This window comes from Dromaius novaehollandiae, chromosome 2 (assembly GCF_036370855.1).
Source record: "Dromaius novaehollandiae isolate bDroNov1 chromosome 2, bDroNov1.hap1, whole genome shotgun sequence".
NCBI lineage: Eukaryota > Metazoa > Chordata > Aves > Casuariiformes > Dromaiidae > Dromaius > Dromaius novaehollandiae.
In genome coordinates, this window is record NC_088099.1 from 63781941 (window position 1) to 63804239 (window position 22299).

General features: G+C 37.8%; 1 protein-coding gene across 3 annotated transcripts; it reads left to right on the forward strand.

The window, feature by feature from the left end:
- The first annotated feature begins 82 nt into the window (after positions 1–82).
- Positions 83–20488, forward strand: UPP1 (uridine phosphorylase 1). Of its 3 annotated transcripts, XM_026102322.2 has the most exons (11): positions 83–408; positions 553–630; positions 2000–2075; positions 6437–6534; positions 8091–8155; positions 11484–11601; positions 12344–12502; positions 13141–13255; positions 13816–14025; positions 15500–15646; positions 17112–20488. In XM_026102322.2, exons 5-11 carry the CDS (start codon positions 8103–8105, stop codon positions 17249–17251), a joined length of 942 nt encoding a protein of 313 aa, XP_025958107.1. In that variant the 5' UTR covers positions 83–408; positions 553–630; positions 2000–2075; positions 6437–6534; positions 8091–8102; the 3' UTR covers positions 17252–20488. The 3 variants fall into 3 exon arrangements, with proteins under 3 accessions (XP_025958107.1, XP_025958108.1, XP_025958109.1); XM_026102323.2 differs by lacking the exon at positions 2000–2075; XM_026102324.2 differs by lacking the exons at positions 83–408; positions 553–630; positions 2000–2075 and adding an exon at positions 5517–5838.
- Positions 20489–22299: the final 1811 nt, after the last annotated feature.

Genomic DNA, 22299 nt, shown 5'->3' on the forward strand with positions numbered 1-22299 from the left:
ATTAGCTGTCATGCACAGTCCACCCTCTCAGAACCTTCCAGAAACGGGCTGGGGGCATCTGGGGGTCTCCTGCTCATGCGCAGATGGCAAATGTGTACGTGTGGTTCGTGCCAGACGTGCTGTTCCCTTAGAAGCAGCCTTCTGCCTTTTTTGCGCCTTTTTCCCCCGTGCAGGTGCACGAGGTTGTTTACCTCGTGGATGGCTCCCGGGGTGGGGGGGGCGCCGGCGCGGTATTGCCCGACTCGCCTTGGCGGCCGCAGCTCTGCAACAGCAGCAGCAATGTCGAGACAAAACTGCATTTAGTACCGGTTCTCTACAGTCCAGTCTTTGGATAAGATTATAATACTTATTATTAACATCTGTAAAGAGTCCCATAGAGAGCAGGACTTGCTGTTCTGCCCAGCAACGGTAAGCTGCAATATTAAAATGAATGCTATTTCTGAGGGTCTATTGGAGCACACTTAAATGTCATCAACTACAAGCAGTATTTTTCAGTCCCACCTTGCTCTTCTGACTTACAGTGTCATTGGAAATACTTCTATATTGTTGTAGGAAATACTGCTCACTGTTACATGTTTTACCGATGCAAGAGAAAGGAGAAATAGGAGATGATGACGAAACTCTTCGGAGGTAAGTTGATTAAGACAGCCAAGCCTTTTCTAATGCTCATCAGTTGACTGGTAGGTTTTTTGTGCTCTTAGATGTATATTGAATCCATTTCAATTTTTTGTATAAAGTTTTCTTTAAGGTATTCAGTGCAAATGTATAAAAAAGTTGGAGATGGTAATGCTATCAAACAATAACAGCATGGGTATTTAAAAGTATTTTCAAATGTATAGATCACCAATTCACACAGACTTAAAGGTGCATGCTGTGCCAAAGTCGTCTAAATCTATTCCATAAAATATGAATTCCTGTGTAGATGTAACTCCATAATTACTTCATAATTACTCCAGTATTATGCCATAATACTGCTTACCTCCTGGGGAAAATTCTAATAATCCTCTTCTATATTATGGTTCCTTTCTCTCAAGAGAAAGTTATGTATGAAATTTCCTAAAATAATTTTATTACTTTGAATCATTTAATGTCTAAATGCTCTTTACTTTTGAACATTTTATCTCTATGTTCGAGTTCTTGTCCAAAGCTGTTCCATTTTTCAGGCAATTGTTAGAGGAAGGAAAAGAAAGAAAACTGACATCTTAACTTGGTTACTCGTTACTGTTATTTCGCCTTAACTATAGTAGTGTTCTTAGCATTTATTGTACAGACTCTGAGTGCACTATATCAGATTTTAAACATTGTCTCTTTCTTGCCTCATTCACCATTAAGTAACACCCACATGGCATTCCTCAAATTCTTCAAAGTTTGTTTAAAGTGCCATTAATATATATTCAGCTTTTCTTAGTCAAGCCAAAGAGAGGTTTGATCTGCACTGTTAGCCAACTGAGTCTTCATGGATCACAGTTTGAATACCATGAGATAGAACATTAACAACCTGAAATGCTGTTTCAGACTTTAAGATTTCTCATTATAAGAGCACATGGAGAACCTTGGAATTTGTGTTTCTGTACTTAGAATAACAGAGAGCTGCAGCAGAAGTGTGAGTTACCAGTTGAGCAAAGGACATCAAATCAGAGTAGCAGATCAAAAAATTCCAAATGAATTTAAGGATGGAAACATTTTGCTTAAGTTCACCTTATCCCAATAATTATGTTCTGTTTTATTTACTTCTGAGACAACATAGTCATGGCAAGATTTTCAAAGTTGTCAGCAGTTCCAAAGAAAAAGCAATGGAAGCTGCTGGATCTAGAAAAGCTTTTAGTGTTTGTTTCTTCAGAGATAAACTGAAGTCAAAAGCTGGGCACTTAGCAAAATCTAGCCTTTCTTGTTTTAAATGCTGAAACATTTATTTAGTTGTATTGTGTTCCATCTCTGAGCCAAATGGCTTTAAATCATACATGAAATGATTTTTGTTTTGTTTTGTTTTTTTGTACAGTGATTGCTTTGCAAGCCCGAACTTAAAACCAAAGTGCAGTTACAGTTTATACATTACATCTAAACCTATTTAATATGTGAGTATCTTTAAAGCAGAATTCCAGATACAGATTTAAAAATAATTTGGAAGTTTAGTTATCTAAGAATAATTTTCTTTTTACATGTGTTCATTTAACTGTAGCAAAGTTGAATAGTTGTTTTCATTTTAATTTGGCTACGTACTTTATTCTTATCACATATGCCTGCTTAAACCAGAGCTAAATGTTTTCAAAAATCAAGGGCATATATACATTAATTTTCTTTGTGTATAAAAATAAATTGAACTTGTCCATGCATTTCTTAAGCATCTAAAATGTCACTGACTTCAGCATATCAATTTCTTAAATATTCATATCTGCCATTGAATGTGTAGATTTGAGTAGGCGAAAGATGTAGGCTGAAGCCCTTTTTTCTGTAAACAAATAAATAGTGTTGTATTCTGGTTTTGCAGTTGATGTATGTATTTCTTTCATTTATTATGAAGTTAGTTACTATGTAATAGCTTGTATAAAAGAGAGAAATAAAGCTATAAAAGTCCAGTGATAGCACTTTTTGTTTTCCTATTAATAGTTTTAATGATACTGAACAACCAAAATGACTTGATGTTAGGTGAGTGTCTGAACAATTGTGCTGAATTATTTGATCAATTGACAATAAGAATGCTCTGTGATGAGCAGGAATGCGTATTCTTCTGGGTATAAAGGACAGCCTTATCTTCCATAGGTGCAATTTTTCATCCATTCAATATAAAACTCTAAAAGGTAAAGCAAACTGAAATTTTTGTAGTTTATTTTTGCAATAATCCCAACATGTAGTGGTGTATTTTTCACCTTTCCAGAATAACAATTTTGAACATACTTTGTATTTTAACTTAAGATATCTCTTTCCCACTAATACAAAATAGAATGAAAAGCCAAAGATAATCATTATAAAAACAAGAAGCTTAAAACCAATTTAAATTTTAATAATGATTCCTAGAAGTGATTGAGAGCAAGGGTTACTAGACTCTGAGATGCATTATTTATTAAACCTTTCAGTGAAAGTAACCTGATGGTAACCTGATTATTCTTCATTTACAAATGAAGTAATTTACATTGATTATTCTCTTAACATAGTTGAATGACAAACCTCTTGAAACGCAAAGCAGGTTTCTCAGTTGGCCCTGGGAGGAAGGGTTAATATTGCTATCTAAAGGAACAATTTCTTCCACATAAGTGCTTCAGAACAGTGTTTTAATTATTTTGGTTTATTTACTACCGTAAGTTTCAGTTTTTGATAAATATCCAAGGAATTGGAAAAGCAGAAGATGTGTTAGGAGTTTGTGCTTCTATTTTACCTGTAAGGGATTTGAACAAGAGATTGATTTTCTTAGTCTATTGAGCAAATTCTCTAGTACACTGCTGGCGGCTAGAAACAGATCTGCACTCAGATGATTTCTCTCATATCCCCATACAAAGTCCTTTGGTGTGAGATACAAAATGAAGAGATTTGTATATCATTGTTGGGAATGCCTTGTGCTTTGTGTGTTTACCTCTAGATGTATGAATGTTATGTACCTTGTAGGAAATTAAATTCTAGTCACTATCTCCTAAGAATTCCCTAGTATGACAAATTAAAGTGTGGTTCCAGTAAGGAAAGTGATTTTAAAAATCACATTGCAGGATTTTGGTTTTATCCCCAGGAACTATATGAAGAAAGTTAAATTTATATTACGAGTGGGTTTTTTTGTTGCTTTTTGGTTTAGATTTTCTGCGAATTAACAGAAAAGGAAATTGTCTCAGTTTCTGGGTTGAATCGGATGTATCTGACTAAGTATCTTCCATTAAAAGAACTAATGTTTGGTCTAACTCTCTAACAGATTACATAAAAATTGGAAACTTGACTTTGTATGACAGAAGATACACATTGGAGGGTGTTTGTCAAACTATGTATATTTTTCAGCCTCCTCTTTCAAAAGTTGTGGGATTGTAACTCCATTTCCATTTGCAAATATTAGTTCTGTAGCTAAATGTCTGTTGGGCTCACGATCCATTTGTAAGTGCTGTCAGCTGTCACTTGGGATCCTCACTAGTGCTTCATAAGGAACAGGTACTGCTCCTTCAGAACTGAAAAGTGCATGAGTTGAATTCACAACTCGGTTTCACTTATTTTTCTCAAGGTAATCGGCCTAGCTCTAGCAAGATCAGCCGTATTAAAATAACACTGGAGGTGCCACAGCTATAAACTGTGCTCTGCTCACTTGTCTGGCGTTAGGACTTGTGACCCTACTTGATTTCCTTGCTTTGCAAAAATTTGAGCTGTGACAGGAGCTATTTCATAGTAAGTTGTGGAGAATTTATTCTTTTTAGTTAGAGGGGAATTGTAAGAACTTTTTGAAGAAATGTTACAGGCTAGCATGCTTCTGTGATGCAGAATCATTATATTAAAATTTGTTGACTGGTGCTCAAGTTTTTAACCCTGAAAGGTCATCTATCTTGAGATGATAGTGTCACACTCTCTAGGGGTTTGTGTATAGTAAGGATACTGGATATAAATCAAGTTATCATTATAATGAAGATGACCCCTTGGTTGTGTTGTTTTAATGCTGTGTAAGTCTCATTTCAACTAGTACATTATCTTTGGGTGCTGAAATGGCCAATTATACTACAGATCAGAAGACTAGAGTTTTGTATCCAAATAAATTCAATATCCTGCAGTAGTCTTCAGATTAACACTTGCTTTCCATCCAAAGCTCAGACCTAGGGCTTACATGCTTTGTAGCTGATAGTTGGTTGATACACTGAATTTGGTATCTACAATGATAAATACTGGTGCCTGCAGAGACTAGGTTTAGTGTTAGTTAGTGTTTCCCAGGAAAGTACAGGAAAATGTCAGGGTGTTTAAGCAGCAGAAGTCATCTGGACTTTTTTTTTTCTCACCAGCTTTCTTGCCAAACTGAAGTGCTAGTAAAAGAAGTACACTTAAAGACATCCGGGGTTGTCTCTGCAGGAGCATAAACCTGAAATAATTCTTGAGTAGTAATGATGCCAACAACATGCACTCTTTCTGTATATATATGTTAGGTGTATTTAACACCTCCTGTTGTTGTATGCCATCGGTTAGAAAAATACCAACATCCCTGCAACCTAACTCCACAGACCTCAGGATTTCAGCATGCATTTCATACCAGCTATATACACCTTAAGACCATCCTGAAAAACTGTGGTCCCCCGGTTGCTGTCCCGAGGGGTCGGGGGAGCCCTGCGGTGGCAGCGCGAGGCCGCGGGCCACGCTCTCCTCCCACGTGCCCGTCCCGGCCGTCGCGGTGTCACCGAGGTGCGGCCGTTGGGCGCGTGCCCGCCCGTTCCCGTCGTCACGGCAACCGCCCGCCCCACAAACACACAGGGCCGCTGGCGCGAGCGAGTTAACCGCGGCGGGAGGGGGCGCCCCGCCCCGCGGCGGGGAGCCCGGCCTCTACCTGCCCTCGCCGACCCCGCAGCGTGACGGCGTGGGGGGGGGGGAGGGGCCTGTTTGCCCCTTCCCCCCGAGGCACGGCGCTCCCCGCCCGGGGCAGTGCTTTGCCCCGCGGGAGGAGCGGGTGAAGCGCTCGGCCCCCTCCGTGAGGCGGGCCGGTGTAGCGGGGTGCCGGGTTGCCGGGCAGGGAAAGCCTTGTAGGGCTCGAGCGGCGGAAACCTTGGTTTCACTTGCTCTTCACCGCTTCGCCCCTCCCCGCGCGGCTGAGGAAGCCAGGCGCCGCGGGGAGCGCAGCGCAGCGCAGGCAGCTCTCGGCGAGGAGGCGCGAGCGTCGCGGTGCCCTGAAAGGTGGGTGTCTTTTGGGTAACCATTGAGTAATACCTCCGTTTCCTAGTTTAGGTTAAGGGGGATGACATAGGGGATCCTCCGTATACGGAGCTGAAGAAATCATCCGGAACTGATCTGTATCGTGAGATAAAATTGTTCATACAGTCTGAAGAGAGGAAACTTGGGTTTTAAATTTATTTATGCAGTGATTTCAGTTTTCCTAATGATGGATCAAACCCAAATTAGAGCTCCTCCTTAAACAAACTGGTAGTTCACATTTCCCTTAAAAAGAGAGGTATGGTAAAGATACGGACTCCGCACAGTTTTGAACATCAGCCAGAGGAAGTGGGCTGTGCCCTGTTTCAGCTGAGTCCTGTTTTGAACGCATTATTCTTCAACATCAGTTTTAACTTCAGCCAAGGGAGACTGTTAAGACTTTTGACATGGTTATAAAAAAAAAGAAATCTGTTTGTTTAGACAGTGTGAGAATTATGTGGCTTTATATGAGCTATGTATGTAGCCCTTTATCTGTAAGGCTGTCAGCCACCACCTGATTGCTGGAAGGGTCTGCTATGGGAGAACTGCTTTATGCTTGCTCCTTTCTTCTATTCTTGCCCAGGCATCTGCTATTGAACGCTGTTGGAGAGAGTAAGTTGGACCTTTGGACTGTCAGAACTTTGTTCTGTTCTCAGTTTTTTGAAGTACATCATTACTTAGGTGAGCAAGAACCAAAAATACTGTTAAAAATCATGTGATCGCTTAATAGTATGAATGAGAGGTGAATATCCTCTTTATTTGAAAACACTTGTCCTCTATGTACATTAAAAATTACTAGTAAAATATTAATGATATTTTTGCTGTTTCTTTTTATCATAACTCCTTGCTGTTAGAAGTCATGGCTTTCTAGTTTTCTTGTAATGGAGTATCCCTTGAATAAATGTTGCATTTTGCCCTATAACATATGCAATATTTTATAGTAGTGTGAGAGTAATATCCTGTAGTAACTGACTAATCATACAACTATAGGGTTGCATAACTGATTCTAAATAATGACTCTTATACTTTATCTCGTTTAGTGTAGATTCTAGTATATGTTTAGCATAAATAAATCAAAATTTCTTATACACTAGATAATAAAGGTTTTTATTTTAAATGAAAAAGATAAATCTTCCTTATAAATTTGAATACATTTCCATTATTTAATGACTTTTAACATGTGGACTTCAGCTTTATTTCATCTGGTTCTCTGGTTCTTCTGTTTCTCTTTAAAAATTAATGCATTTTGTAATTCTGTTGTAAAACTGATTTCTATTTCCTTGTGTAATACCTAGGTTGACTCTCTTGTAAGGATTACAGTTGTATCTATGTAATATGTATATGCTGTCAGGCTCTTTGCTAGGGAGGGTAGGACAAAATTTTGTGATTCAAGACTTCCTGTAAGGGCATTCTGGAAAGTACCAACTTCTGCACGTAGCCTTAGTCAATCCTGAAAAATAATAATAGATGAATCATTGTGTCATTATAATTATGTTACAGTATTGGCACCATAGCCTTGGTGATACATTTGTCTATTTGTAAGTTAAGGGAAATTGTGAAGGGGAAGTTTCATGATATAGTTTAGGGGGACAGGTTAGAAAAAGATGGATGATAGACTTGAATGCTGTGACTTTTTGGACTTACGTTTGATTTAGTCTTCCTTGCCCTTAGGCTGGTGCAGACAGACATGCTATTAAGGTCAGTAGGAGGAGTTTAATGAAGGGGATGTTATGGCTAAGATGCTTCCTGGAGCTCAGATTTTTGGCATATGACAGTTAGGGAGAACTTTGGAGAACTTCTGGGAGCCAAAGGTAAAAGGGTTAAAACCTAGTTCAGTAGTGGTTGTCACTGTGGAAAGTACTGAAGAAGAGGATTAGTCTGTTAGATGTGAGACTTGCTTCCCTCTGGACCATGAGCCAGGCATTCCTTATACTAAAGAATCAAACTAGCAGTGGAGGTGGGGGGGTTATGTTAGGAAGCAATTAGTTGAGCCTATAGTGTTTTGAGTGTGGTGATACTTGGCTGTAAAAATGCCAGATGTTTTGCTAGAGTAAGAAGAGCTGTAGTGAAGCTAAATAACTTTTTCTGGTTTTAATATTCATGACAGTATGATCTGTACGGAAAGTTTCTCTCACTATTAATGACGTTAGCTTTATATATGGGACTACTCTGATGTAACAGGATTGCAACTTGTACACATTTTTGCTGCATTTACATCTTGTTTTTTAATATTCTAGGTCTAACCACACATGGCTCCTGGTATCTCAAATGAGAAGAAAACTGAAGATGAACAGTCTTCAAAGTAAGGTTCAAAAATCAATTAAGTATCTCCTTCAAATGTGCACTTAACTTTCTCTGAAAACTCTAAAATTCTATACCATTCATTAAATGCTCATTTGATTTAGTGTAAACAGTGTGGTGCAAATATCGATTATAAGTAGATCTATGCTTAAACAGTTGTTGGGATAACAATATAATTTAATGATAAGACTTGTTTCTAACAGCAGTCCTTTAGCAGGTCAAATGCGTTTAGCTGGGTACCTGGTAGAAGCTGTTTTGACAAATTTGGTCTTTATCTGCATTAACCATACTAGCACAGATGGCTTTGCTGGATAGCTATTTTGGTTTATCATATCAGTGAATTTTCCAAGAATAGTTTTATTTATTATGTATTCCAGTGGATTGCTTAAATGCTGATTTTGGTTTCTATCTACAGCTAGATCTACCTGCTTCAAGAATTTGAACAAGTATTTCAAGCTATTTGCCTGACTTCAAACTTTTTTCAATGAAACCGCATGTACAGGATTAATCTTCAGATACTCATGTTCTGTATAAACCAGACCCCAGAAGTTGTAGGTGCTTTATGACCATGTGAGGGAATAAATTTTCTTCTCCTGAGAGTTGTGGTCCAAGATCTTTATCAGGCAAACTTTGCCTCTACTGTAAATCCATGGCATTGTTCCCATGTACACATAATAACTTGCTCACTTTTATTGTCCATCTAACCCCGAGGTCCAAGTCTGCGGTTAAATCTGGATTGGCAGATAACAAGTGCCAGTTAGTAACAGTACATAAGTTCAATGGCACTGTGGGTTGAAGAGTGTTGCTGGTAGGCTATGAGATGAAAAAGACAAAATGTAGACACAGCTGAGGAAGGAAGCTGTATTTAGACAAGGCGTGAGGACAGATGTGTTGGCAAATGACACACAAATTTCATTGCGCTCTTAATACAGGCCTCGCCTTTTTGCAGTTTATTTACTTGTGTCTGAGAGAGAAGCTTTTTCTTGCTGGTATACTCATAAAGGAAACATTTTTTGCTTGTCAAAGAACAAATGGTAAAATGATTTCAAATCACATTCTATTTGTATCTAAAAGCCATGCCAGTAAACATCAGCGCAGCCAGCTATTTGATCTGCATTAGTCATATTAAAAACAGGTTGAGATTCCCACAAAGCCCAACAAGAATAATTCAGAGGATGCAACCTGAGGATTCTGCTTACATGAGTTGGCATTCTCCTGGGCTGGCTGCGCCCAGAGGGTATGGAAGGAAATAGAGGGAAGAACAAGAGCAACCAAAGCCTTTGGTTCCACCACAGGCAGGATTTGTAAGAAGGGAGGCAAATGGGGCAAGTGGGAGATGAAAAGAAATTGTTACTGAAGGAGTAGACAAACCACCTGCTTTGTTAGACTGCTTTTTCAGTCACTTCTTACATTAAATAGAAAATGTTTGCTAAACTGCATTTAGTGCTCTGCATTCAGAGGAGTCTGGTCAAATCTTTCTCCTTTAGCTTCTTTAACTTCAGTAAACTGCTTCTCCAACGGAGATGAGTTGGGATCCTGGGATTCTCACATCACAATTGCATCAACTCTTCTCTGGGTGTCAGATCTGGACAAGTGGTTTCTGCATTCAGTTTCTTCCCAATGGTGATTTAGTGCCTCTTTGTCTTTTTTAATTTGTTTGTTTGTTTTTTATTATAGTATCTCACCATGCCTTACATGTATCTGTAATATCAGCAAAGCTGAAAAAACACCTTTTTTAATATTAGGTTTCCTTCACCCAGTCATCTCATGGATCCAGACTATGCCATATGTAGACAGCAGCTGAGCTGGTGTAATCATGAAGATGGTAGTCTTTGGTGGGCAGGGACAAATAGGGTGGAATGGGATGATACCACTTAGGTTGTGCTCCAGCTGCTGGACAGCTAATGATATTAGAAAATTTGAGGAACAGAAGCAATTGATATACTCAGAATATTGGCTTTGTAACTATTTTCTTTGTTTTTGAGGAGCAAGTTAGTGGCCTCAGTATAAGCATCTAGGCCATTTTAGTTGTCTTAAGGTAACCAATACATCCTATATAGGACTGGTAGATAGACATAGGACTTACAGGAAAGCACTGCCCTTCTGCAGAGGCATTAGAAGACAGACAAGATACTGTAAAGCATTTAAAATAGCACCAAACTCCTATATTTAGGCTACAGAGTTGTTCCTGCAAAATCTTAACAATTTTTTGAATAAACTCCAGGCAAATTGTTTCATTTTTTTTCCTCTTCTGACAAAGCAGTTAGAATTTGCTGAGCCATGCTGTGACTGCAGTGAGCCTTCATTAAGCTAATGTCATCTTGTGTCTGGAAGATGTTCAGTGCTTGGTTTCATCTCTTGGAAACTACCTTCAAGTATTGGGTTAGCTTGTGGTTTTTAACTAATGTTTCTTGCCTGTTTTGACTGAACTTCAGACATCAAGCACAGAAGGCAGAAGTCTTATGAATCATTTTGCTTTCCCTGTCCATTAGTGAATTTTTCATGAAGATGTTCCCACATGTTAAGTAGTTCAGCTTTTTTTTGTCGCCTTGACGTTTCCTGGTTCTTCAGAAAGACTTTGTTTTAGCTATATCCCTTCCTTACAGTAAGCAACACAAGGAGTGTTTTCTAAAGAGGAAGTGATTTCATTTTACCTTTTTTTTCCATTTCCTTTTTACTTGCCTTCTTTTCTCTTCCATGGTTTTCTCTTTGCTTCTGATGTTCATTTGCCTCTTTCCTCTCCCATTTTTGAACCTCTGGACTCTTGTTACTGGTCTTCTGCCATGTCAGGTTCTTTCTTCCTGGCTGGTTGACACACAGATACAGATGGAGCCAAACTGCCAGAAATTCTCTTTGGATCTATGTATAATCCCAACTCTTCCCAACCCTCAAGTGGCTAGGAGGGTCAGTCAAAACACAGGTCAAGTTTACATTTTAACTTTGATATAGGTTGTCCATGTATTAAGGAGATTAATGAATGTTCCCTGGGCTTACTTCCATTGCTCTGTTCATCATAAATCCCCAACCTCTTTAAAAGCATTAGTAGTATTAAAGGTCAAGTTTGTACTGTTGCAAATGCTTTCTATTATCTGGATCTTTCTGCAGCAGTTTTATCCTGTGCAATGAATGAAACAATTTGTTACAAGATTTAAGGTGGTCATGACATTTAGGATTTCCTTAACCTAATGCATGAGGAACCTAAATGAGGTAGTGCAGGCAGCCTTAAGTTGTGGCATTTTCCAACTTGTGCTGCTTGATTTTGCAAAATCAGTGTCTGTTCAATGTAGCTTTTGTATATACTTAATATTTTCCATGATGCTGTCCTGAAGAGAGACTTTTATCCACCTCTGCAACCCTCACCTGGAGAAAATGGAAGAAGACATCCTGTACCATTTTGCTCTTGGGACTGGTACCCATGATTTTCCTGCATTGTTTGGAGATGTAAAGGTAAGAAGCTTTGTTTCATTCAGCAAGTCTGAATCCAAAATGAGATGGAACATGGCAGCACACCATCAGTTGAGGAATGAAGAAAAGGGATAAGATTTTGCAGGTTCTTACTTGTCGCTGTCAATATCAAGCAGAATTAGGGATAATTGTGTCTGACTGTCCTCATGCAGTAAAAGACAAATGCTGCAGTCTCTATTCAGGTAGAACTCCTTTTGGTGGGGCTTTTGAAGTCAGTATTAGGCTTTCACTACTTTCAACTTAAATGGGATGAAGGCCTTTGAGTGATTTATTTATTTATTTACTTTGGATAAGCCCTGGAGGGTTTTTTTTGTTTGTTTTTGGGGTTTTTTTTTGTTTTGGGGTTTTTTTTTTGGTTTTGGGGTTTTTTTTGGTTTGGGGTTTTTTTGGGGGGGGGTTGGGGTTTTTTCGGGGGGTTGGGGTTTTTTCGGGGGGTTGGGGTTTTTTCGGGGGGTTTGGGGATTTTTCGGGGGGTTTGGGGATTTTTCAGGGGGTTTGGGGATTTTTCGGGGTTTTGGGGTTTTTTGTTGTTTTGTGTGTGGTTTTTGTGTGTGGTTTTTGTGTGTGGTTTTGTTTTGGCCTTTTAGAATGATTGTGAGAATCGCAGCTGGGAACATCTTTTTATTAACTTAAGGCCTTTGCATGCTCATGTTTATCTTTGCCTGCTCTTTGATATACCAAATCATGCGATTGATTGTGTTTTATTGAATACTGTCTGCACCAGTTTGTATGTGTTGGAGGAAGTCCTTCGCGGATGAAAGCTTTTATCACCTACATAGCTGAAGAACTGGGACTTGGGAGCCCTGGTTATGAGTATCCTAACATCTGTGCGGGAACTGACCGTTATGCGATGTACAAAGTGGGACCTGTCTTATCAGTCAGTGTAAGTGACCATTCAAAAAGCAGAATCAGAATGTAAAAATGCTGTCCTGACACACATCAGATATGGGATGCAATTCAATGATGGTGTTCGAAGTAGATGATATGAATGCTCATTTCTTTTTAATGCCTAATAGATAGAATCAGTTTGTAAGTATGTTTCAGCCATACTCAAAATAGTCCAGTCCAATGCAAGTTGAGGTGGACTTGTATTCACCAGACTTTGTGACTAAACCACGATGTCTGTGTTTTTAACAATTTTAGCTCAGTTACAGTCACCATCACTTCAGGTTGGTAAAAATTAGAGTGGGGTTGTTCTTGGGTTTAAGAAAAGTTTTGTGATGAAATGCAGTTGTAAACTATTAGGAAATGACACTGCTTATACTTTTGAGAATGTGAATAATTCTAAATTCATGATTTTTGGAAATATTAAACTTTATTCATAGCCCATCAAAGTCTGTAGGAGTCTTTCTGTTTACCTGCAGCAGCTTCCAATAGGCCCATAGGTTAGGGCTTGTATGAGAATGAGTCAAGTGACTTTTGGAAAAAAGTGTCAGGAAAGAGCTACTGTCTAACTCCTTCTTCCATATTTATTTTGTATTGTTTGTGAATATTGAATATGAATTTCTGCTTTCATTTCAGCATGGTATGGGCATTCCTTCTATTTCCATCATGTTGCACGAGCTGATCAAACTGTTACATCATGCAAAGTGTTCCAACGTAACCATTATTCGCATTGGCACCTCTGGTGGAATAGGTATTTCGCTGCTTGATTTCCTTTTTCTTCAAACTAAAATATCTCTATCGGAGAGTAAATCATCTCTGTGGAAGTAAGTGATTGATGGCCAGAACTGTTTCCTTCCTCTTTGTTCAGAGCAGTAGATTGTTTGAATACACTTAATTCTGTGTCTTTTCTTATTTCTTCCTGGGTCCTAATTATCTATCCGTATAGAAGAATGAATTATTTCACTTCTTCCATAATTTTGCAACAAAAGGCAATATCTGCCTCTCTAGATAGACAAAATACACTTGAGATGTGAAAAACTGAGGAGAAGGCCACTCCTGCCCTATATATAAGAAATATTAGATAAGAATATACAGTGAAAAAGTTGAAATTTTTCTTTAAAATATTTTATATTAATAAGCTGAAGCAGCTTGGCAAGCACAAAAAAAATTCTCTGGGTGAATTCAGGGGCAAAACGTAATGACTTTTTAACAGGAGCGGCTTGGGGTCATGGTATATGTTTTTATGTGTGTGCAGAAACTAAACATTAACTGTGTTATGTAGCTACCTGTGTCTGTTTCTTTTTACTGCAGGTCTGGAACCAGGCTCAGTGGTTATAACTAGGCAGTCTGTAGATGCCACCTTCAAACCTCAGTTTGAACAGGTTATTCTGGGAAAGACTGTAATTCGCAGTACAGATCTAGATGAACAGCTAGCTAAGGAGCTGATGCAGTGCAGTAAAGAAATCAATCAATTTAACACAGTCATTGGAAACACTATGTGCACTTTGGATTTCTATGAAGGTAAGGCTGGCAGTGGAATAACAGAAGTATATTGGTAAGCATTAACAGATATATACTGCATTGTATTTTAACACTAAGGCTGCAGTCCACTGAGAAGTGTGAGTCCACATTCCATACTTTGTCTTATTGCCCATAGTTCAGCTATTTTTCATGTATTTAAGATAAGGCATTGTGCTAAGCATTTTGCTGTACTGAACTTTAATTTGTGCAGACTTATTCCCCTGTAATTCTAACTGATCCTCTGAAATATCTGTAATCCGTTACATGCTTTCCATATGCTTGTCATGTGAGCATGTTTGTCACAAAATTTTTGTGATTTACTGCAGCATCCTAGTGGATTAGAGGAATGAGAATTATTCATGGCTCTCTTTGTTTTTTGCAGTAGTTAAGAAACTAAAGTAAATCTTTTCTAAAGTGCAGGAATTTTTCTTCTGCACATTTTGAGCAAAGCAGGGAACAGACAACAGAGTATTTCGCTGAGTTACGTCAACGCTGCTATATAGAAAGGCAAGCCTCCAAGGCTTACTTTGGATAAACATATATGTGTTTTTTTCTGGTCTTCCTAAGTCTGTTAACAAAAATCTTTCAATTCTTGCAAGAACAGCCTGTGGACAGTATCTGTCACTTCTTTCTCTAGGTATTACTGGTTATCATACAAGAGGTGCACTGCATAGGGGGAGAACACATGGTCTTCCTAATGGTGTTCAGAGTTGGTCAGGAGCAGACACTGCACTTTGTGCCGGCACCGATTACGGATCTTAGCTACACTGAAAAAAGTGTCAGGAAGGTTTTCAACTTATACAGCAAAAAATGAGAACAGGCTCAAGGACATTAATTTGAGAGTACAGCTCCTGAAAACAAAAAGATACCGAGTAAAGCACTGTCATTTAACTTTACATAGCCTACTACTGCTTTTTCTGCAGGTGCTAGTCTTAAATAATTTGAATAGAAAAGCTTTTTCTCAAAAAAATGGTATTAGCATTAGGTAGGTAGTTTAAGAGCCTTTTTATCTCTTACTTTAAAGAATCTGTAAGTAATAAAATGTTCATCCTTTTCTACCATTAAGGTTGTATCAGGAAAGCATTTTCAGGCCTGGAGGTTCTCCGAGGTGATGGTTAAACACAGAAAAATATGCAGTACTTCCATCCAGCTATTGTTTGTAGAGTTTGCTGTAAAATTGAGACATGCCTCATATTGTGGAATTGCCTCTTATGTTTTTCCTGTTTATGAATTTGATAAATAAAGCTGGAGAACACCAATTAAGTTATTGTGATTTGCATTATAACAAATACTGTGTAGAAGCTCTAGTGGTAGCTAAGAATCACTTTGTCCTATTTGTTTTGCATGTGAAAACAAAGAACAGTAGTAAAAGCTGGATACTGTATAAGGTAAACAGCAATAATCAGATGTTTTAGAAGCTGAATTTTTTCTATGATTTCATCAGTCTGAAAATTTCTATAAAATGTCTTTGTAGGACAAGGCCGGTTAGATGGTGCAATCTGCTTATACACTGAAGAAGAGAAACTGCGATATTTGAAGGAAGCTTATGATTCTGGAGTCCGAAACATTGAGATGGAATCTTCTGTCTTTGCTGCAATGTGTAATCTCAGTGGCGTTAAAGGTAAAGCAGCTTAAAGCCACTTTATTGAAACTATACAGTGTTTTCATCAATATGGGTGACTTACAGTGCAGAACTGCAAATAAATGTTAAATGATATGCCTTCTGCGTGTGTGTGTGTATATATATGTATATGTATGTATATATATGTATGTACCATCTCAGCTCTGGCTATGTTTCTGTTAGTATGATTGCATGATTTGTCATATATATTCAAAGTTCATGCAAACTTCTTCACATAGTTCTTGTACAGTTTTAGTCCTGATCAGCTGCTATTCCAGCCCTTGGCAAGCACATAAATAAATGTACCTAATTATCATATAGCACAAATTTGTTTTCTTTAGTTAGTATTTGAAGTTTACAAGAAGCAACTGGTTAATTTAATCAGTCAGGTGGTTCTCATATACATAAAACTCTAATCACTTTCTAAGCTTGCATATCAAATTAAAAATATATTTTATGTAGTCTTATGGCTGTAATTCTTAAATAGTTAAAGATTTTTAGTAGTGTTATGAATAAACCATTCCTAATTATAGAATGAGTTCTTAATTTTTTTACACAAGCTACCTGAAATATTTTTCAGTAAAGTTTGGACAAAAATTTAAGTGACTAAAAATAATGTAATATAGTACATAGATACTTGTGTTCCCTATAGTCTCTAGCTTTCCTTGGTAAGGCTTAGAGAATAAACAAGATGTTCAGTGAAAAATATTTGGAATATTAGGGAAGTCTGAAAAACATCAAACACCCTCAGTTCTTACTGACTTTATTGAGAGTAGTTAAAAACTCAGCCCATGATATCACTGTGCCCTTAGAGAGCATGCACCATTTTGCAGTCTGCATTTTGTGGGTCTGTAACATATATTACCGCTTGTGCTCTTCCAGTTGTCACCAGAAGCTTCAGGTATGAAAGAACAGTGGTAGAGCTTAGCTTGAGTGAAAGCTTGATTTTAGCTTTGGGGCTCTGATTACTTGAACGGCTGCTGATTAGCCTGAGATATTCTAAGAGATCCTCATCTGTTTTCCCTGCTCCACCTCTGTGAATGTCAAAGCAGCTCATTCGTTGGATCCTGAATGACAGTTTACAGCACAGAGGTTTAAGCTAGGGATGAGGTAGATGGCGGAAGGCTGTAACTGTGTCTGCTAGAACAGTGTCTCTAATCAATTGCTACCAGTCAGGGCTTGGATACTTGTGAAATATATTTCCTATTCAGAAAAAGATGAGAATTAACGATATAACAAGCAATATCTGCACATGCTTGCGAGCACTTGCTTTGTTAATGGTTTCGTCGTTTGTCTTAAACTATTTGTAACTTTTTAATGTCATCCACTGTTACTGTGCACTATTATCTTGAGTTTATTTTGTCTCTCATATTCTAATATCCTATCCGTTTGTTCAAGTTTATGCCTCTGGATTGTAAGAGTCCCAAAATGTCATTCCTAACTAATACTATCTTTTCCTTTCTAGCTGCCGTGGTGTGTGTCACTCTCCTGAATCGGCTCAAAGGGGATCAGATTAGTAGCTCACATGAAGTACTTGTGGAGTATCAGCAAAGACCACAGAGATTAGTGGGTTATTTCATTAAGAAATGTCTTGGGAAAGTATGAAATACTCATTTTTGTTTCATAGAAGCAGAAGGCCAGTGCTTTTTCACAGCTGAAGTCATGGTCACAACTTCTGTGCAATAAAGGTCTTCTGCCTTAGAATAGCTTACAACATTCTATTTGTATGTGGAAGTTAATCATTTATATCAGTATGCTTTGAGAACAGAATATGTTGAACAGACTTGAATTAAGATTAGCTTAGTTATGTGTTGCTGGGCTGTAAGGTTTTCACTTTTCTATGAGTTGGAAAGTGGATCTGTTGTAAGGGACTAACTTGCTGTGATGTATGAAAAAGCTTTATTTATCCGTGCTGTTATGGGAAAAACTAGGAAAAAAAGGTCGAACTTTACGCAAAGTACTTGCAAACCCCCAAATTAAAATTAGCTTAAAGAAACTATTCCTTCCTCATTGTTTAAAAATATATATGTTATTATAGTTGCCTTTTCTTCACTTCATAAAGAAAACTTACAGTGAATGCAGTTTATTTTCTGCAGACTTTGACAAATAAGCAATACTATCTCCATATATTAAAATTTCATGAAATTCCAAAGTGTGGGACTGAATTTCCTAAGGATTAAGGACTTGACTCTGAGCTGTTGAATATCTGTAATTCCCAGATAGTGATCCAACACTGGCATTCATATTCCATTTTAAGTATGTGATTGAGTCTGTGCCCAGGGAACTTACGCATATAAATAACTTTGCATTGTAGAATTTGAAATCCTTTGTTGAATCAAGAAGAGGAACCAAAGGCACTCAGAGGAGATGTACAGCATGTTCACAGGGCTGCATAATGGTGGTTCATTTTCTTCTTCTCATTTTGTTTTTTTTTTAAATTGGTTTTCACCTCTGTCTTCAGAACATAACCCTTACAGTGATTCCCATTACTGGGGAACACCTATTGACTGTACATGCCACCACACCCATCTCTGCACGTTTTTCCATTACCATTGGCCTAGTGGGTGTTTTTTTTTGGGAGGGGGGTGGGGGGAGATAGCACTCAGGTAACTCAGTACAGCAGATCTAAGAGGGAGTGATATAGTAGTAGGCCTGTTCACCAAGAAGTGGCAGGAACTCCAGAGCAGTTTGATGAAAATGTTAAAAATGGAAGGAATGACTCTTGTGGATGGGAAACTGCCAAAGGGTATTAATGTCCTAAAATTTGATGATCTTTAGACTGCAGGATATAATGGGGGTGCATAGTGGAAAAGATAAAAATGCTGTATTTCTTTTTTTATCCAAACATGATGCTCTTGCTTTACTAATTTAGTCTTTAATTTAAAAAACACATTTTCTCATTTTATACTCAGAAGGTACAATGTAAGTTTTCAGAGAATGCATTTTTTCCCCAAAGTTAACGGAAGGAGTCAGGTGGGAAGGGCTCCATGTTTTGTTTGAATGGTTTCTGCTTTATACATTTTTTTAAAAAAAGCCTTTATCAAGACAGCAAAAAAAATCTAATATGTTTGTGTTAAGCTTTGAGGAAACATAGTATTGTAGCTGTATTGGAGATACAATCTGAAATGGTGTGAATTTTTTTTAAAGGAAGGGCAGCAGGAATCTGGAACGTGTGGTAAACAAAGAAAAAAGATCCCAAATCATGTAACAGTGTGTAACAACTGAAACTACAAAGCTTTCATATCAACAGTCATATAAAGTAGTTACTTCTATCATACAGTTGATGCTTCCTCATAAGAAAGCTGTTATGTAATACATGATGAAATATAACTGTCATTGTGGTCTGGGCTAGTTGGAGCTAAGGTTCAAATGATCATGGGGTGATTCCACAGAAATGAGTACACAAGACTAATTTTACTAATCCCTAATTCTGCTAATCCCTAGCAGAAATCTCTGGAAGACTTCAGCCATTCACTTTCTTCTGATGTGTTGTCTCTCCTCCCTCTGTTCCTTATAGCAGTGCATTTTTTTTCCTGTTACAGTCTTTTTCTTCAATGTTTACTAAGATCTGGAGCAAAGGAATGTATGACAGCTTGAAGAAGGGGGGGGAGGGGAAGAATTCAAAGGAAACAGAATATCCTGTAGTTTTCCGTTAGTCCATCCTGTAATACTGTATTCCTAATACAAGAGGGGGCTATATAAACACCTCTTAAAATTGTGCTTCCTTCTAATTCCCCTAGGTGCAAAAAAATACTTCTCTTTGTTTCAGAGGAAACTCTTACCATAATGTTACCCTGATAAGAACAACTGGACAGAGAGATAAAGAAATGACTCAGCAGCATGCATCTGACAGTAAAGTTACCTTCCTTTAGATTTTACATAGAGGTCTATAAAGAATTTTAAAATACTTCACTGACTTTTATGTGCAAATCAGTTCTTTGATATTAACCGTTCACATTCCATCTGTATCATATAGAAAACAAGCTCATGTAGGCTGCAGGGTATGAATCAGGATTTGGAGTACTGATATTAAAGGCACAGAGAACCTGCAGTGTATGTTCACTATTACATAGTGCAGCATCTCCTGGTCAATCTACAAATCCTGCTACCCCCTGAAACCTCCATTTCAAATCAAAGGCCAACTATTTTCCTCTGTGCTACTCCCTACCCAGCAATACATTACTGAATCAGTTTACCTCAGATATCAGATGAGATAAAAGTGAAGGAGGAAGGTAGAAGATATGAATAGCATAGAGTTGTAAAGGGAAAAAAATACTGGTTCGTACTAATGATCTGTTCTTTGATTATTTATGCTCTTCCAACCCATTCTTACCTTTATATTAAAGCCAAGGTTTAGACTACAATGAAGATGTGTCAGGATAAAATACATTTGCTTCACATTTGCGGTAGACTGAGAATGTGCAGTAATTTGATTAGTGAGTTGAAGAAGTGGATTTTTGTTTTTGACATCCTGATGTACTTCAGAGAGAGATCATCTTTTATAGAAGTTATAGAAAGTCCTAAAAAGGAACATTGTGAATGACCTGCTACCAAAAGTACTTAGAGTATAAGAGTTTGTATCCTTTCTTTTAAAAAGCAAGCAAAATAATTTTTACCTGAGGATATTTTCAGTATTTCCTGAAAATATAATTATACATGCCTAATATGTAATACCTTTTTTTTTTAAACCTACCTCATAAGTAATTCAGATCATTATTTTATAGCTCTGATTTTAAAGAATTTTCTGTGCATTGTGTAACAAAACTGGATTTTCTTCTCAAGTGCTGCTGGATCTGAGTATATTCCTAAATAAAGTGCATAACTGAATTTTATAAAGTTGAATCAAGAGGTGTGTTTCATTTCTATTGATAAGGTAGGTGAAAAACTAAAGAGTGCATGTTTTTAGATTGGCCCATCAGTAGTCAGTTCTGTTCTGAATGCATCCCTTAGTTCTGTGAGCAGCAAACTGGTAACTTTGGGAGGTAGGTCTGAATGCAACCCTACCAAATATAGAGAAAGCTCAGCGTTGTTTGAAGAGACTACTGCTGCTTGCTACATGATGTAGAAGTTCACTTTCCTTGAAAGTTTCTTAGTCTTTAAATTGGACTAACTTAGCTATATGCTTTCTCTTTCTAAAATAATTTTGATTTAATATTATTTTTACTCTTAATAAAACAGCAAAATAGCATATGATTTAAACTACAGTTAGTCATCTGCCTATTGTGTAATGAAGAGAAAGGAGGTCACTGAACTGAACAACGTTAAATCTGAAACTCTTCAGTACAATAATAGAAGCAAGAGTAGTGCTGACAGGGGCAATGCTTCTGTTCAGGCTACAAAAAAAAATGGCAGAAAAAGACAGACAAAGCCGGTTTTGCATGATGCAGAAAACCTGATTCCAGATGCTTCTTGTTGGTTCTGAACATGTAACAGAAAATTCTCAGAAGCCTATTACCCACCTGTCATATTACAAGGATAAAATTCCTAGAGCTCCTCAGAAGCTCAAACAAACCACTGACCTGCTTGCAAGACTGGCATGGTTTGTTTCTTTGATCTATAGTTCCATTTTAAATTGACCCTGCTATGTGATCTTGCCTATGTCTAACATTTTTTGTCTTACCCTAACTTTGCAGAGAGGAAGTATCTCCCAGGAAAGATGCTGTTTGGCATCCTGGAGGTGCTTTGTCCACACAAGTGGGCTGTCCCATGTAAATACTTAAAAGTAGTACTCCTGGTAATGTTAAAAGGAAAGCTTGTGATCACAAAGTAAACCCTGTGAAACAAATTGTGGGTAGTGGTAGGAAGATATGGTAGTTTACCAGATTCCCAGCCGTATTATCACACCATTAGGCTGCATGCATGCCTACCAAACAGTATTTCTGGCTCCTTGGCTTTAACCAGTTTCTTTGAATGTGTTTGCCAATCTACTGTAATTAGCATATATGAAAACTGTAGGCTAGATGAGGCATGTAGATAATATCTTACTATAAGCAGTCAAGTTTTAAAGCCAAGGATGGTGGTTGGCAGAATATTCTCTGCCTTTTCTGCCCCAGTGGTTTTGAATATCCTACATACTCAAACAATAAACTTTTAAGTTCTAACTATGACAAGGCCTACAGAAGCTAAGCAGAACCAGAAATGGGCAGGTCATGCTGCCTTGTCCTCAGTTGGAGATTTGATTCTGAGCATTTCTTTTGCTGTTCCGGAAGGTATGAGTGGAGCACGTAATGAAACATACAACCTTCTAACTTGCCCTTGTCAAAGCACTGCTGCTGACTCCGTTAAGGAGGCCTAAAAGTACGTAATTTATTTAGCTTATCAGCAACTGCGCTGTGACTGAACCTTTTTAAGCTCCTTGTACATGCAGCTCTTAAACTTGCTAGTTAGTTGATGAAACTCAGATCATTCAAAAAAGCTTTCAGGATGGCCGCAATATATCTGAAATTTCTTGCCATAAATATTCAGAACCGATTTGTTTTTGCTGCCTGTTTGCTTGATTTTTAATATCATTTTCTGTCTTCGGCCATTGGCTTGGAGGGGTTGTTTTCATATTTCTATAACACCACAAATAATACAATCAAGCTTATTCATCCTTTTTTAGAACTAATTTCCCAGCGTGCCACTACAGAGATAGTTCTTGGTTGAATGTTTAT

Coding starts and splice junctions, on each gene's coding strand:
- UPP1 (XM_026102322.2), top strand. CDS start 8,103: ATGGCTCCTGGTATCTCAAATGAGAAGAAAACTGAAGATGAACAGTCT. Junction 14,026..15,499: donor CACTTTGGATTTCTATGAAG/GTAAGGCTGGCA, acceptor ATGTCTTTGTAG/GACAAGGCCGGTTAGATGGT. Junction 15,647..17,111: donor TAATCTCAGTGGCGTTAAAG/GTAAAGCAGCTT, acceptor TTTCCTTTCTAG/CTGCCGTGGTGTGTGTCACT.